Below are 12,499 nucleotides of genomic sequence, written 5' to 3'. Positions count from 1 at the left end.
GAACAACGAAGCTGAGGCTCCTGGGAGATCGCCTCTGAGGCCAAAGCCGCACCGCGATGGGCGTGAGCCACTAGGCCGCACCGCGCAGGCGCACAAAGCTCCCAGCAGCTGGGCGATCCTCAACTCCCAACTGATGCGTAATGGTTCCCAGGCCTGTCACCTCCCGCGGGAAACTCAACTTGCAGGACCCAGGCTAAAAGGAATTCGTTAAGGCCCTCCAACACCTAGACCGGGTGCAGTGGCCTAGGGGCTTAAGTCCTCGCTTTGAGCAGGTCAGGATCCCGTGTGGGCACCAATCCTAATGCTGGCAGCTCCGCTTCCCATCCAGCTCCCTGCTTGTGTCCCGGGAAGCAGTGGAGTGAATCATTCATCTGAAGATCTTCCCGTCTCATAATGACTTTGCAATAGAAAACATTTTTTAAAAAAGGTCCAACACCATGTCTTAACACTATTATTCTCATAGGTCCCCACTTCAATTATATTTGAATTCCCACTGCAACCAACTTAAAACTAAAGACTTACACCTGAAAACCCACTTTAAACTGGAGTACTTATGGTTTCTCTTAAAGATTTATTTTTATTTTATTGGAAAGGCAGATGTACAGAGAGGAGAGACAGAGAGCAGGATCTTCGATGATTCACTCCCCAAGTGGCCGCAGCGGCTGGTGCTGTGCCATCTAAAGTCAGGAGCCAGGAACTTTTTTCAGAGTCTCCCACGGAGGTGCAGGGTCCCAAAACTTTGGGCTGTCCTGCTTTCCTGGGCCACAAGCAGGGAACTGGATGGGAAGTGGAGCTGCCGGGAACTAGAACCAGCACCCATATGGGATCCCAGCACATTCAAGGCAAGGACCTTAACCATTATGCTATCACTGTTTATGAAAGAGTTACGGCCACAAATCACTTTTCAGACTCCACAATGATAGTCTTTGCAAGGTTAAAAATCAGGGAAATACTAGGTTAAAGTCTCTATAAACCCAAAGCTCACAATCATCCTAACCCCACATCCTAGTGGTACAATTTCAGTTCAAAGCATTTATCACAGTGGGAAATGCTATAGTGGCTTTGTAACAATGACCCTTGGGAATTGCACCAATCTAAGCATTGGAATTAAGATTTTCTGGATACTGTTATACAGATAGCACCAGATACAGTTCAGTTGAATCATGACTGCAGCCCTATAAACTGCCGACTCAGTAACATGTTCATAACATACCTGTCTAAAAATATGTCAACGACTAGCTCATTTCCAAAAACCAGCAATTGGGTAACTCGCATATCCCAAACCACAACCCAATTTGAAGACAGTAAATTGAGTAATCATGAACCTGTGCTACTTTTTTTTAAAACAGCTGTTTTTATTTGGAAGAGCAACACATCATAATCTTTGGTTGCTGCCTTATCTCCAAATGCTTGCAGCAGCCCAGCGCTTTACCAGTCAAGATACAGGTGCCAGAAACTTCAATCGCTATCTTTCACTTGGGTGGCAGGAAACCAAACCATTGCCTCCAGTCTCTTAAGCTGCACATTAGCAAGAGAGTGGATTAGAAGTGGAATAGTGTCAACATCCACAGCTCCGTGCAACTCTTACATATGTGGGTGTACTGTCATTCTAAAACTTGCAAACAGTATTTCAGCAACTGATATTATACAATACGGATGAAGCAAATTCATTGACATAAACAATGCAAATTTTAAGATTATACACAAGAAAATCTAAAGTGGAGCATAACACCAAGACGTTACTTTACAGTATGTATAAGTATATAATTTACTGAAATTAATTTAACACAATATACAGAATATTAACAGTCAATGTTGAAATGGCAACTACAATAAGTAACTTTTGCATGGGCGAGTCTAGGTTACTAGTTCAGGTTGAACATTCACCCTCCGAAGCACTTCTTCAGGCATGCAAAAGACTGGATTAACAGGTTTTATCTGTTCTTCTCCCAGAAGAGACAATCCAGCTATTCCAAATAATGTATGAAAAGGATCCACCTGTATTAAAAGAAGTTACAGATTGCAAAACCAAACACCCCAACATTCCTTCCAAATTTTATATTGCAGTCCACCCCAATTTTTCTGAATGCTTCAATATTTTCAAAAATAAACTTTAAACTGTTTTCAATTTTATGACCTTTATCATGTATTTAATACTTGGTTGGCAAAAAAAACCACCAAGAATCCTTTGAAGTATTTAACTCCATGCCTGGAAGTCACAATCATGCACATATCGTGTGTAACACATTAGAAGTGCCCTGCAGGGACGAGCAACATGCAGCGCTGACATTCCATATAGGCAGTGGTTCAAGAGCTGGCTGCTCCACTTTATGGACTCCTGTCACCCACCCACAACAGAAATAAGATCCTGGCCCTTACAGCCATTTGATGAGTAAACCAGTGAATGTAAGATGTTTGCCTCTGCTTTTCCTGTTAATACGGAAATACTTGCCATATCTCCTGGTCTGTCGGCAAATCCCCCCGTTTCTTCATCTTGACATGCCAAGATGAAATTTCTCAATTTTTCTCTGTCGATCCAATGAAGCCTTCCAATAATCTTAAGAGACGCAAGCACCCACCATGAATAGCACACATCTGGTAACTAAGAGAAGAAGGCCACAGTTACTGTTGCCCTCTATAATTAAGATTCATAAGTGAAATCTCACCTAAGCAACCTTATATTCACAAGAATGACAAAGAACATTAAAATCTGAAATGTTTGCTAAGAACTAAAGACTATCAATGTGAAAGACAAAACCAAACTCCAATAAACTATGCAACTATGTTTTTGTAACATCTATACTCAGCCCCTTTAACAAGGAAACTGGTGGTAGAGGCTCAGGAAGTAAATGGGAGTGTTCTAATAATATAAGCATTTTCATATGCATTCCAGGTAGGAAGATTATGTAAAGTCTGGCTTCCAATTTCTTACTAATTTCTTACTACAGGGCCCGGCAGCGTGGCCTAGCGGCTAAAGAATGGCTCTACAGAGTGTCTCTCCCTCTCTCAAGAGGCAACCCACCGCCTGGCTTTCTCTTGGGAGGTACTTTCTCCTTCCCTCTCCCTCCCCTGCTCACCTGGTTTTTTTGCAAAATAACCTTTTTTGTCTGCAACAGGGAAAAATAAAAGGCTCTACAGTGGCCTAATGACCAATGTCCTTGCCTTGCATGTACCAGGATCCCCACATGGAGGCCGGTTCATATTCCGGTTCCTCAACTCCCCTTCCAGCTCCCTTCTTGTGGCCTGGGAAAGCCCTGGGACTCTGCAACCTTGTGGGAGACTTGGAGAAAGCTCCTGGCTGGCTCGGCTACGGCCACTATAGCCACTTGGGAAGTGAACCAGCAGATGGATTTTCTGTCTCTCCTCTCTAAATCTGACTTTTCAACAAAAATAAATCTTATTTAAAAAAAAAGGCTCTGCACAAGAACTTTTCAGTCCCTTGGGTACTACCTTTGCTACTGGCACATCTTTTGGGGGAAGATATTGTAAGAGAAATGTCAAACTGAAAAAAGTCACATAGGAAAAAGGCCAAAAGCTTATCATGAATTCGAAACACATGTAGGAAGCATTCATTCAAGTTGGAGGTTAGCAAAAATACCTTCTCGGGTCTTCCATTAAGTCCTCCTGAAGGTAACTGTCGTTCACAAAGCCACCAACCAAGTAGATCAGAATTTACTTGATGTAACTGATTAGTAATAGCCAGGAATCCTGTGCAACAATAGATCTAAAATTACAGACATAAAGTACATGTATATAATTTGATAAATGATTAACACATTCAATTACTAAAACCTTCATCAGTTTTACTAACAAGTCAACATTTAAATATTTAGCTTTAAATATTTAATAACATTCATTTCAACAAATCAGGCATACTTTTAACAAGAGCCAATTACATATAGACATAGTAGCAGGATGAGATTTTACACTACTCAGAATGGGATTCAATATAAAATAAATCTCAAGTTGGTCATGGGTAACTAAAGTTAACAGTGCATTTCTATCTGCATAATTTAAGAATACCAAAATAAAAATACATGGACTGCACAGGGATCCAACAAAATGTCATAATGCAAAGCATTGTGAAAGTTTCCACACACCAGTTTCTAGTGTGTTCAAATGAACATTTCCATGTGTGTCATTACATTGAAAAGCCCTTCAACATCTGCCAACTTTAACCTTGAATTACCTGTCCAGCATGGGATTCAGAACCTGGTCTGCAACCAAATCCACCATCAAAGTTCATACAAGATAAAACAAATTCGATTGCTTTTTCTACATCAATAGCATCAAGCTTTCCCTGTAAACAAACACAGCCAATAAATTTCAGAATAATCAAAGCATGGGACAGGCTGGCACAGAGGTTAGGCCACTACTGGGATACCCACCCACCTGCCCTATAAAGTGCTGGGACAGTCTCAAGTTACACTTTCAATCCAGAGCCCTGCTACCTGGACCTGGATCATCCCCACCCCTGCATCAGACACAGGAACTCCTGGCTCTGCCCTTTCCCTGTACCAGGTTCTTGCATTTTGGGAGTCAACTAGCAGGTGTAAAGATCTGTCACTCTGCCTTCCAAAGAAAACAAATCGTTCACATATTTAAAACTTACCAATAGAGCTAATGTTGCCACCGCACAAAAAGAGAATCTTGTATCAATTTCTCCTAAAATAAAATGGACATGTTATCAGATCTGATCCGAAATTAAAATGCCTTTACTTCAGAAATTTCTTAACAATTAATTTGAACTTGTCAAAAAAAATTTTTGTGGGGGTAAAGAAAGGAAAGGAAGGTTAACAATTTATTAAAGGACTCGCTGGTTTCAAATGCAAAACTTACCCTACTTAATAAAGATTTTCACATCCCATGAAGCAGCTGGTCTCTCTGGCCTGCACTGTGTTCAGTCCTAAAGCAGACATTATCTAGGTTTCAGATAAAATGCTATTCCCTCCCTCCACACAAATATTCAGTAAGTTTGTAAAGTTTTTTTAAATTGTTTTTCCCTTTCCAGAAAGTACTTTATAAAAACTTTACAAAACCACCAAATACTGGGGGAAAAAAAGTCACCTACCTTATCTTTTAGACTGGCCCCCTCTGCTCCAGTGCTCCTGCATGCTGATATAACTATGACAGTGCATGCTGGAACTTTCAGCAGACCATAACTCCACTTAGACCAGCTGCTTCATGGGACCTGAAAAGATGAAATGCTTAAGGAACTCTACAACGGGTTCTAAGCAAAGTCAGGACATTTTAGCACTGGTATTTTGGGTCACATAAACTCATTTTGGCATTACCCCAAATGTCTCCAGCAAACGAGCCATCTTCTTTCTGTAGACTCTGGACATATTCCACAACTTTATTTACGTCAATAACATTAATACTATCATATAGAGTAAGAATCTGCAACAAGAAAAACACATTATATACTCCTTTGAGGATGCTCTAATGTCATTATCCTATCTTTGAAGCTATGAAGTATGTTCTGTTACAATCTTATCAGTCATTAAATAAAATTAGACACTAACGCAAAACCAATCATTCTTTCACACAAACTGCAATGAAGCACCCCAAAATATTCAAATACACGTATTTACATAACCGCCAGTGTTGTGCAGTGAGCTAGCAACCCTACATATTGCTGGCATCCCAGGTCTGAGCACCACTTAGTCCCACTTCGGATCTAGAACACCGCCAGAGCACCTGGAAAGGCCAAGGGAAGATTACCCAAACACTTGGGACTTGCCTCGTCTTCTGAAGATTCACCAGTGCATGGAAGCCATGTCTGCCTCTCCCTGCCTGCATTTCAAAATTTCTAAAACTCTACCCAACAGTTTTTCAAATATTTACATACATTCAAAACAATTTTTATCCTCCCAGGTCTCAGTGTAATTTTGGAACGCACATCAGTGGAGATTCAGCTAATACATGCCATGACATCACTGACCTTGAAGGACACATTTAACTGGTGATGGGAAACTTCACACAAAGCACCGATTTTTCACCTTCATAATTCCTGGCTTTCAAGCAAGAACATAAACTCAAACTTTGGTAAGCAATTACCTGGACAGCACTGAGAGTGTACAGGAGATGAGGGTCATGTCCAGTGCTCGCACTTATTCCACCACATTCATGTTGGCACGACTTTATAAATGTCACAATTTCTTCTCTATTCATGCGATTCAGTTGTCCCATGAGATCCATTACTGTCAGACCCCAATATATGCCACTCATCCTCAAGTACTCAGACATGCAATATTCCTAAAACAGATTTCCTAAATTTATCAGTTTGAACTGATGGGAGATACATAATTCCTATTTTGTGTCATTAAGCAAACCAGTATCCGGATGGGATTCATGCGATTACCAAGAAGCACGTGGCTAACAGCAGAACCAGCGTTTTAGCCTTTGCCAAGTACTAATTAAAAGGTGAATCAGAAAACTCATCTACCACTTCAATAGTATCCAGGGAGAATGCCCTTCCATTTCCATATTACGGCCACCAGACATTCTCTTAATTGTGGCTGTGATCAAAACACTATTAGGCATTTGTAAATGACACTGATCCAAGAATGCAAAATGTAGCACATGGATAAAAATGTAGATTCCAGAAACAAATTCTTTTCAGTTAAAAAGCTTTACTCATACTTCAAAGATGTAAAGTCAAAACTTCAACACCAGACAACCTCCATCGTCAGTTAACCGGGCTACTTCAATACAACAGGCAAAACTTTCAAGACTGTTCCAGAATAACGGTTCTTTATTTAAAACGTTAAGGTGAAGCATTTCCAAGGTCTCAGCGTAATTCTAGAGCTAAATTGTTATCACATCAGCAGTGATTTCAGTTAATACATGCCAACACATCATCGACCTTGAAGAATCACCTCACCTGCCATACCAGAGACCTACACTGTGCCTCAAAATTCTTCCCCTGGCAAGCCTCCGACGACTCCCCAGTACACACATTCTGACACATCTCCAATACTGCTCATGCATGACAGACTTCAATGGGTCATACATACATAATCGTCTTTCTTTGAGCCATAGGATGCGATATAATCGGCATGTTTCTCCAGGAACAGCGAGCTGGGAGCATCTGGCTTGATAATAACATCCTTCTGAGGTGTGCCCTTGGAAAACAAGTTACCAATGTTCAAGTTATCGAATTACAAGGCTGTGACCAGGAAGCACTTAAAACCTTACAATCCTCTGTCATGTATGTATTTTTCAGGTCTCAGAGTAATTCTAGAGCTGAAGTAGGAATAATCAACCTTAGATTCAGAATACATGCCAGCTCATCATCGACCCAAAAATCACCTGCTTTGTTGGTGCTCTCCTTTCACTGAAGGTAAAACATCAGCACCACAGATTACCAAAACTAACAACTTAGAGGAACTTAACGTTTGTACTTGGCAAAAGGTCAGGCAGAACCACTTAAAACTATGTCCCAGGTTGGCAATTTTCAAATTCTTCCTTAACAAAAATTAAGGCAGTCAGACACCTTTTACACCCCAAAATTACACTAATTACCAAATAAGGCGTTTCTGTGTCTCCACAATCAGACTGCGTTTGAACCACGTGCCCCGGTGAGGACGCTGCCGTTTCTTCCCCTTCTCAACTACAGCTTTGCAACCGTCTGCAATGCGGCCACTTTAAGTAGGTCACGAGGATTCCCGAAAGTGATTCTGCAGCGACTGCCTTGACTCCACTTTAAGATGGAGGTCTTCAAGCGGCATAACACGGTATTTTGGTAGTCAGAAATACGTATGAATGCACCAAGGGCACATACAACACGTAAGGGAGAAAGCCATCCAGCAGCTCCCTGTTTAAGGATTATGAAATCAGGTCGCTTAATGCAGAGGCCTGGCGGCAGGCGGAAGTCCGGACAGAATTAGAAGCAGTGACTGTGCCCGCGAGGTTTGCAGAAACGCTGAGTAACACTGCAGCCTGGAAAGGCCCGCGTCTCACTGCAACCATCCTCCACCGCTTGATTATCAGCCACATACCCACAGCCCGAAGCCACCCCTGCCCGCCCGACCCAGCCAGCAACGGGCTCTCCTACCACCTGGCACTCACCATGTCTCGGAGCGAAAAGAGAGAGGAAGCCCCGAGCCCGGGAAGACTTAGGAGACGCGCGCCTGCGCAGAAGAGCGCCTAAGGCCCCTCCGCTGCTGCACATAGCTGACTACAGTTTCGCCTGAAACGCGCCGCAATTCTGTGCCCTAGGACCTCATTGGGTGCTCATAGGTGTCCTCACCGCCTGTGACAAAAGTCTTAGCGTATGTTGGCGTGTTCCGAGTTTGCTTCAATGGGTGAAACTGAGCATCTGAGTTGCTTTTAAAGAATTATTAGTTCCTGGAACCAACGCGGTGGCGAAGTGAACTAATCCGCGATTGTCGGCATCCCCTTTGGGTTCCTGTCCTGACCGCTCCACTTCAGTCCAGCTCTCTGTTTATGGCCTGCGAAAGCCGCGGAGGATGGGCCAAAGTTTGGGCTTCTGCACCCGCCTGGGAAATTCTTTGTAATCCATTCAGATTAGGCAGATTGCATGTTTCCGTTAGTTACATATGTTGCTGTTAGTAAATGCCTATAACATTTGACTAAATGAGCCTACTTTGAATGAATGTTAATATTTCCTTAGATGTGAAATGACATATATGAGAATATTCACAGCAACAGTCTTTGTAATATTGCAGATATTTCCGCTGCTCATCAGAAGCTTAAATAGAAGTATGTAGTACAGCATCTAAGACGACCACATCCTACATACGAGTGCTGGGGTTAAATTCCTGGCTCTGACATGCCGGGAGTCCAGCTCCAGCTGAGTTCGGAGCTCGGGAAGGGTGCGTGAAATAGGCGTAGAAAGAAGAGAGACGGACCACTACAATTCCAAGATCATTGTGGACAATGCGAGAAAGCTGTCCGCTTTATTTATACAGAAGCAGTACAATTTGACATCGCCTCAGGGGGGCACAATTTACAACTTCTTGAGAGATGATTGAGGAAGGATTCCACATTCCTTGCTTATCTTGGCTTGCCAGTCTTCACCTGCTCTCCTCAGGTCTGGGCTCTAACCTTGGCACCGCCTGTGACAACCAGACCCCTACCTTGAATTATGTATGTGTAAGTCTGGCATCTTGGTCTATGGGGATTAGGGGCTATTGGCACTAAAGGCCATTAGGTATGCAAGCTCACACAGTTTGTTAACCAAACAACTAAAGCAAGAGTTATAATGGCGGAAAGAATTGCAATTAGCAATCAGCCATGTTTACTCCATTCAAGTTTCAACTCTACAATGGACAAGTGAATGTTTCCAAAGATAATTCTACAGGGCATTATCCATTATCCATTATCCATTCTGACGTTGCAGCCAAGAATTTCTTAGTAGACAACTTATCTTATTCAGTAATACACTCCTACTACAATTCTTATTCTACAACTTATCCATCACTTAATGAGAGAAATACATCAAAAGCAAAAAAACATAAAGATCGAAGACAAAAAGTTTCAAACATTAAATCCCTCTACAACTGCAGGCTCCACAACCTCATAAATGATCAAACAATAATCAAAAGTATATCTTTATGATATTAGTAAAGTCACTCTATTTCCTCTGATTAAAATTATGAAAGCAGCTAAAGCAACTACATTTTCTATGTTCTAAAGAGTTGCAAGGACAGGCTAACCCTTAAGGTCACAGTAACTATATTTTTTGCCATAGCAGGATAGCCTTTAGGGTCACAGTAGTTATAACAGGATAGCTTTTAGGGTCCCAGTAACAGGATAGCTTTTAGGGTCCCAGTAGCTATATTTTTGTCATGGCAGTTTCAGCCCATTCTCTCATCACTTCCATTAGTTTGTAAAATTCTTATCAAGCCATTTCCCAGAAAGCATGCTAAATGTCTCAGCCAGATTTCATGGCAATGGGTAGGCACACAATAAGGTGTCTAGAAACAGCATGGGCTTAATTGTACTCCTGTGTGCAGTTAAAGGCCCACTCACCAAGACATTATCAATAACATTAACTCTCAAGCTCATGTTAGTTGCAAAAGCCATCTCACGGGGGCAAACAATGCCTCAATAGATTACAAAATTCTTAGTGGGGTGGTTGAGTGTCCATGTGAAAAGGGCTGAAACTGTGTCAAGGTAGGTCAGAGGGCCCTTCCAAACAGCTGGAAGCTCCCCCGGCCCTGCCAAGCAGGGGAGCTGTTCTCTTCACACCTTTGCATTATTCAAAACTACTGCATGGACCGCAGCACTGGCCTTTGATTCCTGGTTCCTAAGAATGCAGCCCCTGGCAGCCCCCAGGAGACAACTCAGTTGTACTCCTAGTTCTGGCCTCAGCCCATCCCCATGAGGCATTAGGAGAGAACCAGTAAATGGAAGCTCAGTGTCTCTCAAAGGAAAAAAAATGTTTTAATTAGTTCAACACACACACACACACACACACACACACACACACATATTATGGTGGGATGGGTGTTGTGTGTATCAGGTTAAGTCATCATTTTGGATGCTTCCATCCAGTAACAGAGTACCACCAAGAGATCCCTCCTGCTGTGCCTGGGAAGCAACAGGTAACTTGCGTCCCTGTCACTTACCTGTGAGACTTGAGCAGAATTCCTAGCTCCAGGCTTCAGGCTGGCCCAACCCTAGCTGCTGGAGCAATTTGAAGTTAACAGCAGATGAAAGATCTTTCCATCCCGCACTGTCACCCTTTTCAGCCTTTTAAAGAAATATTTCTTAAAAAAAAAAAGATAATGATAATTCATTATGCACCCATCAAAATGAATGAAGATGCTAAATATATTGCTAAAAAATTCTTCAAATACACTATGTAGGGGCAAGTGCCATGGCATAGCAATTTAGGCCTCCACCAATGGCACCAGTATCCCATATGAGCAGTGCTGTTCCACTTCCAATCCAGCTCCCTGCTAAGGACCTAGAAAAATAACAGTGGATGGCCCAAGTCCCTGGGACCTTTACACCCAAATAGGACTCTCAGAAAAAAAGCTCTGTGCTGCTGTCTATAGACCTGCCCAGCTCTGGCCATTGTGGACAATTAGGGAATAAAGTAGTAGATAGAAGATCTCTCTCTTTCTCTTTCTCTGAAAATATGCCTTTCCTTAAAGAAAAAAAAAACTTCATATATATAAAATGTGTAGTATGCTACTATTTGCATATATGTACTGTGACACTTTGTTGTGTTGTTTCCACTTAGTATACACTTAGCAGAGAAGGATGACCCTTGTATAGACTAAGTGGAAGCAGACACAACAAAGTGTCAAAATGTATTACATGCTACTATTTGCATAAAAAAACAAAGAGAAATATATGTGTGGTTTTATACATGTTGAATTACTAAAAACGTTTGCCTACAAGGAAGAGAAATGACTGGGAGATGGGATAATAAAAATGGTTTACTTTTCACTAAACATTCTGGTAATTTGTCAATGTGGAAAAAATTCACAATATTAATATAAAGCTTATCCAGGCTTCTGAGACATTAAATTTGGAAAATCTGTAATTTATAATGAAATATAGTAAGTTTTAAAGGAGTGAGTGCAAAAGCAGCACATTACATGCCTCTTATTCCACTTTTTTGTTTCAGATTTATTATTTACAGATTTGTTTTTTTACAGAGATCTTTCATCTACTGGTTTTCTGTCCAAGAGGCCGTAACAGCCAGAGCTAAGCCAGTCCGGGGCTGGATGCCAGGAGCTTCTTCTGTGCCTCCCATGTGGATGTAGGGATTATAGGACTTTGGCCATCCTCCAGTGCTTTCCCAGGCTCTTCACTGTCCTGCAGCCAGGGATTTATTTGGTGCGTAGAGTTGATAATCACACACATGGACTACTAACTGATGATCAATAGCTAACGTTTATTAACAACATCAGACTTTTAGAGACTGAGGGTCACCTAGGCATAGGAAGGAGGCATGGGAAGGAGGGTAGAGACAGGATATGTGAAGCCCATGATCTCCAAGGGAGTCAGCCACAAGCTCAATTGACTTGCCTGTATCACCCATCCCAAGCTTGGGAAGTGTGCTAGTGCCTGTGTGGTCAATGGTGTCTGGCTGGTCTAGGCAAAGGCCAAGACCAATTCTCACATCAAGGACAAGGTCAAGCCTCAGGTCAAGGGCAAGGCCAAGACCCAGGTTAAGGGCAAAGGCAAGTCTTGCCCAGTCAATGGCAAGACCAAGCCTAGGCCAGCGCCTGCAGCACCAGCTCCAGTTTAACCTCCTGCCAAAGGTGCCTACTCCCCCACGAGTGGTCAGTAGTGACAGCGTCTGCTGGCCACTGAAGGGACAGAAGGATTAGTGTGATCCCTGGGCTGCTGTACTCCTGTTGTGTTTGTATAAATACAACTGAGATGGAGGGGGAGATTTATTTATGTTTATTGGAAAGGCAGGTTTACAGAGCAAAGGAGAAGCAGGGAAAAAGATCTTTTATCTGCTGGTTCACTGCCCAGATGGCTGCAGAGGCTGGAGTTGAGGTATCAG

The 12,499-nt window shown here is 42.3% G+C and overlaps 1 protein-coding gene and 3 non-coding genes across 4 annotated transcripts; all 4 read right to left on the bottom strand.

Annotated features, from left to right (window-relative positions):
- Window positions 1–1,421: 1,421 nt before the first annotated feature.
- Window positions 1,422–8,149, bottom strand: RABGGTB (Rab geranylgeranyltransferase subunit beta). The gene is made up of 9 exons (XM_004597527.3): window positions 8,074–8,149; window positions 7,020–7,127; window positions 6,061–6,258; window positions 5,295–5,400; window positions 4,613–4,665; window positions 4,190–4,300; window positions 3,599–3,724; window positions 2,453–2,602; window positions 1,422–1,998 (listed from the first exon to the last, which is right to left on the bottom strand). The coding sequence occupies exons 1-9, from the start codon at window positions 8,074–8,076 to the stop codon at window positions 1,858–1,860; spliced, it is 996 nt and encodes a 331-aa protein (XP_004597584.3). The 5' UTR covers window positions 8,077–8,149; the 3' UTR covers window positions 1,422–1,857.
- Window positions 5,875–5,945, bottom strand: LOC118758746 (small nucleolar RNA SNORD45). Its single transcript, XR_004995828.2, has one exon. It is a non-coding gene; the product is annotated as a small nucleolar RNA SNORD45 (small nucleolar RNA).
- LOC118758744 (small nucleolar RNA SNORD45) lies at window positions 6,788–6,869 on the bottom strand. The gene has a single exon (XR_004995826.1). It is a non-coding gene; the product is annotated as a small nucleolar RNA SNORD45 (small nucleolar RNA).
- Window positions 7,226–7,304, bottom strand: LOC118758745 (small nucleolar RNA SNORD45). Its single transcript, XR_004995827.2, has one exon. It is a non-coding gene; the product is annotated as a small nucleolar RNA SNORD45 (small nucleolar RNA).
- Window positions 8,150–12,499: the final 4,350 nt, after the last annotated feature.

The sequence above is a fragment of the Ochotona princeps genome, chromosome 2 (genome assembly GCF_030435755.1).
Source record: "Ochotona princeps isolate mOchPri1 chromosome 2, mOchPri1.hap1, whole genome shotgun sequence".
In the NCBI taxonomy this organism is placed as follows: Eukaryota; Metazoa; Chordata; class Mammalia; order Lagomorpha; family Ochotonidae; genus Ochotona; species Ochotona princeps.
The sequence above is the reverse complement of the archived record's forward strand: the minus strand, read 5'-3'. Positions and strand labels throughout refer to the sequence as shown.

What these genes read in the sequence shown, in the direction of transcription:
- RABGGTB (XM_004597527.3), bottom strand. An exon ending in GCTCAAAGAAAGACGATTAT is followed by an intron (nt 6,259 to 7,019) that starts GTATGTATGACC and finishes AATCTGTTTTAG; the next exon opens with GAATATTGCATGTCTGAGTA. An exon ending in CTGAATCCCATGCTGGACAG is followed by an intron (nt 3,725 to 4,189) that starts GTAATTCAAGGT and finishes CTGTAATTTTAG; the next exon opens with ATCTATTGTTGCACAGGATT.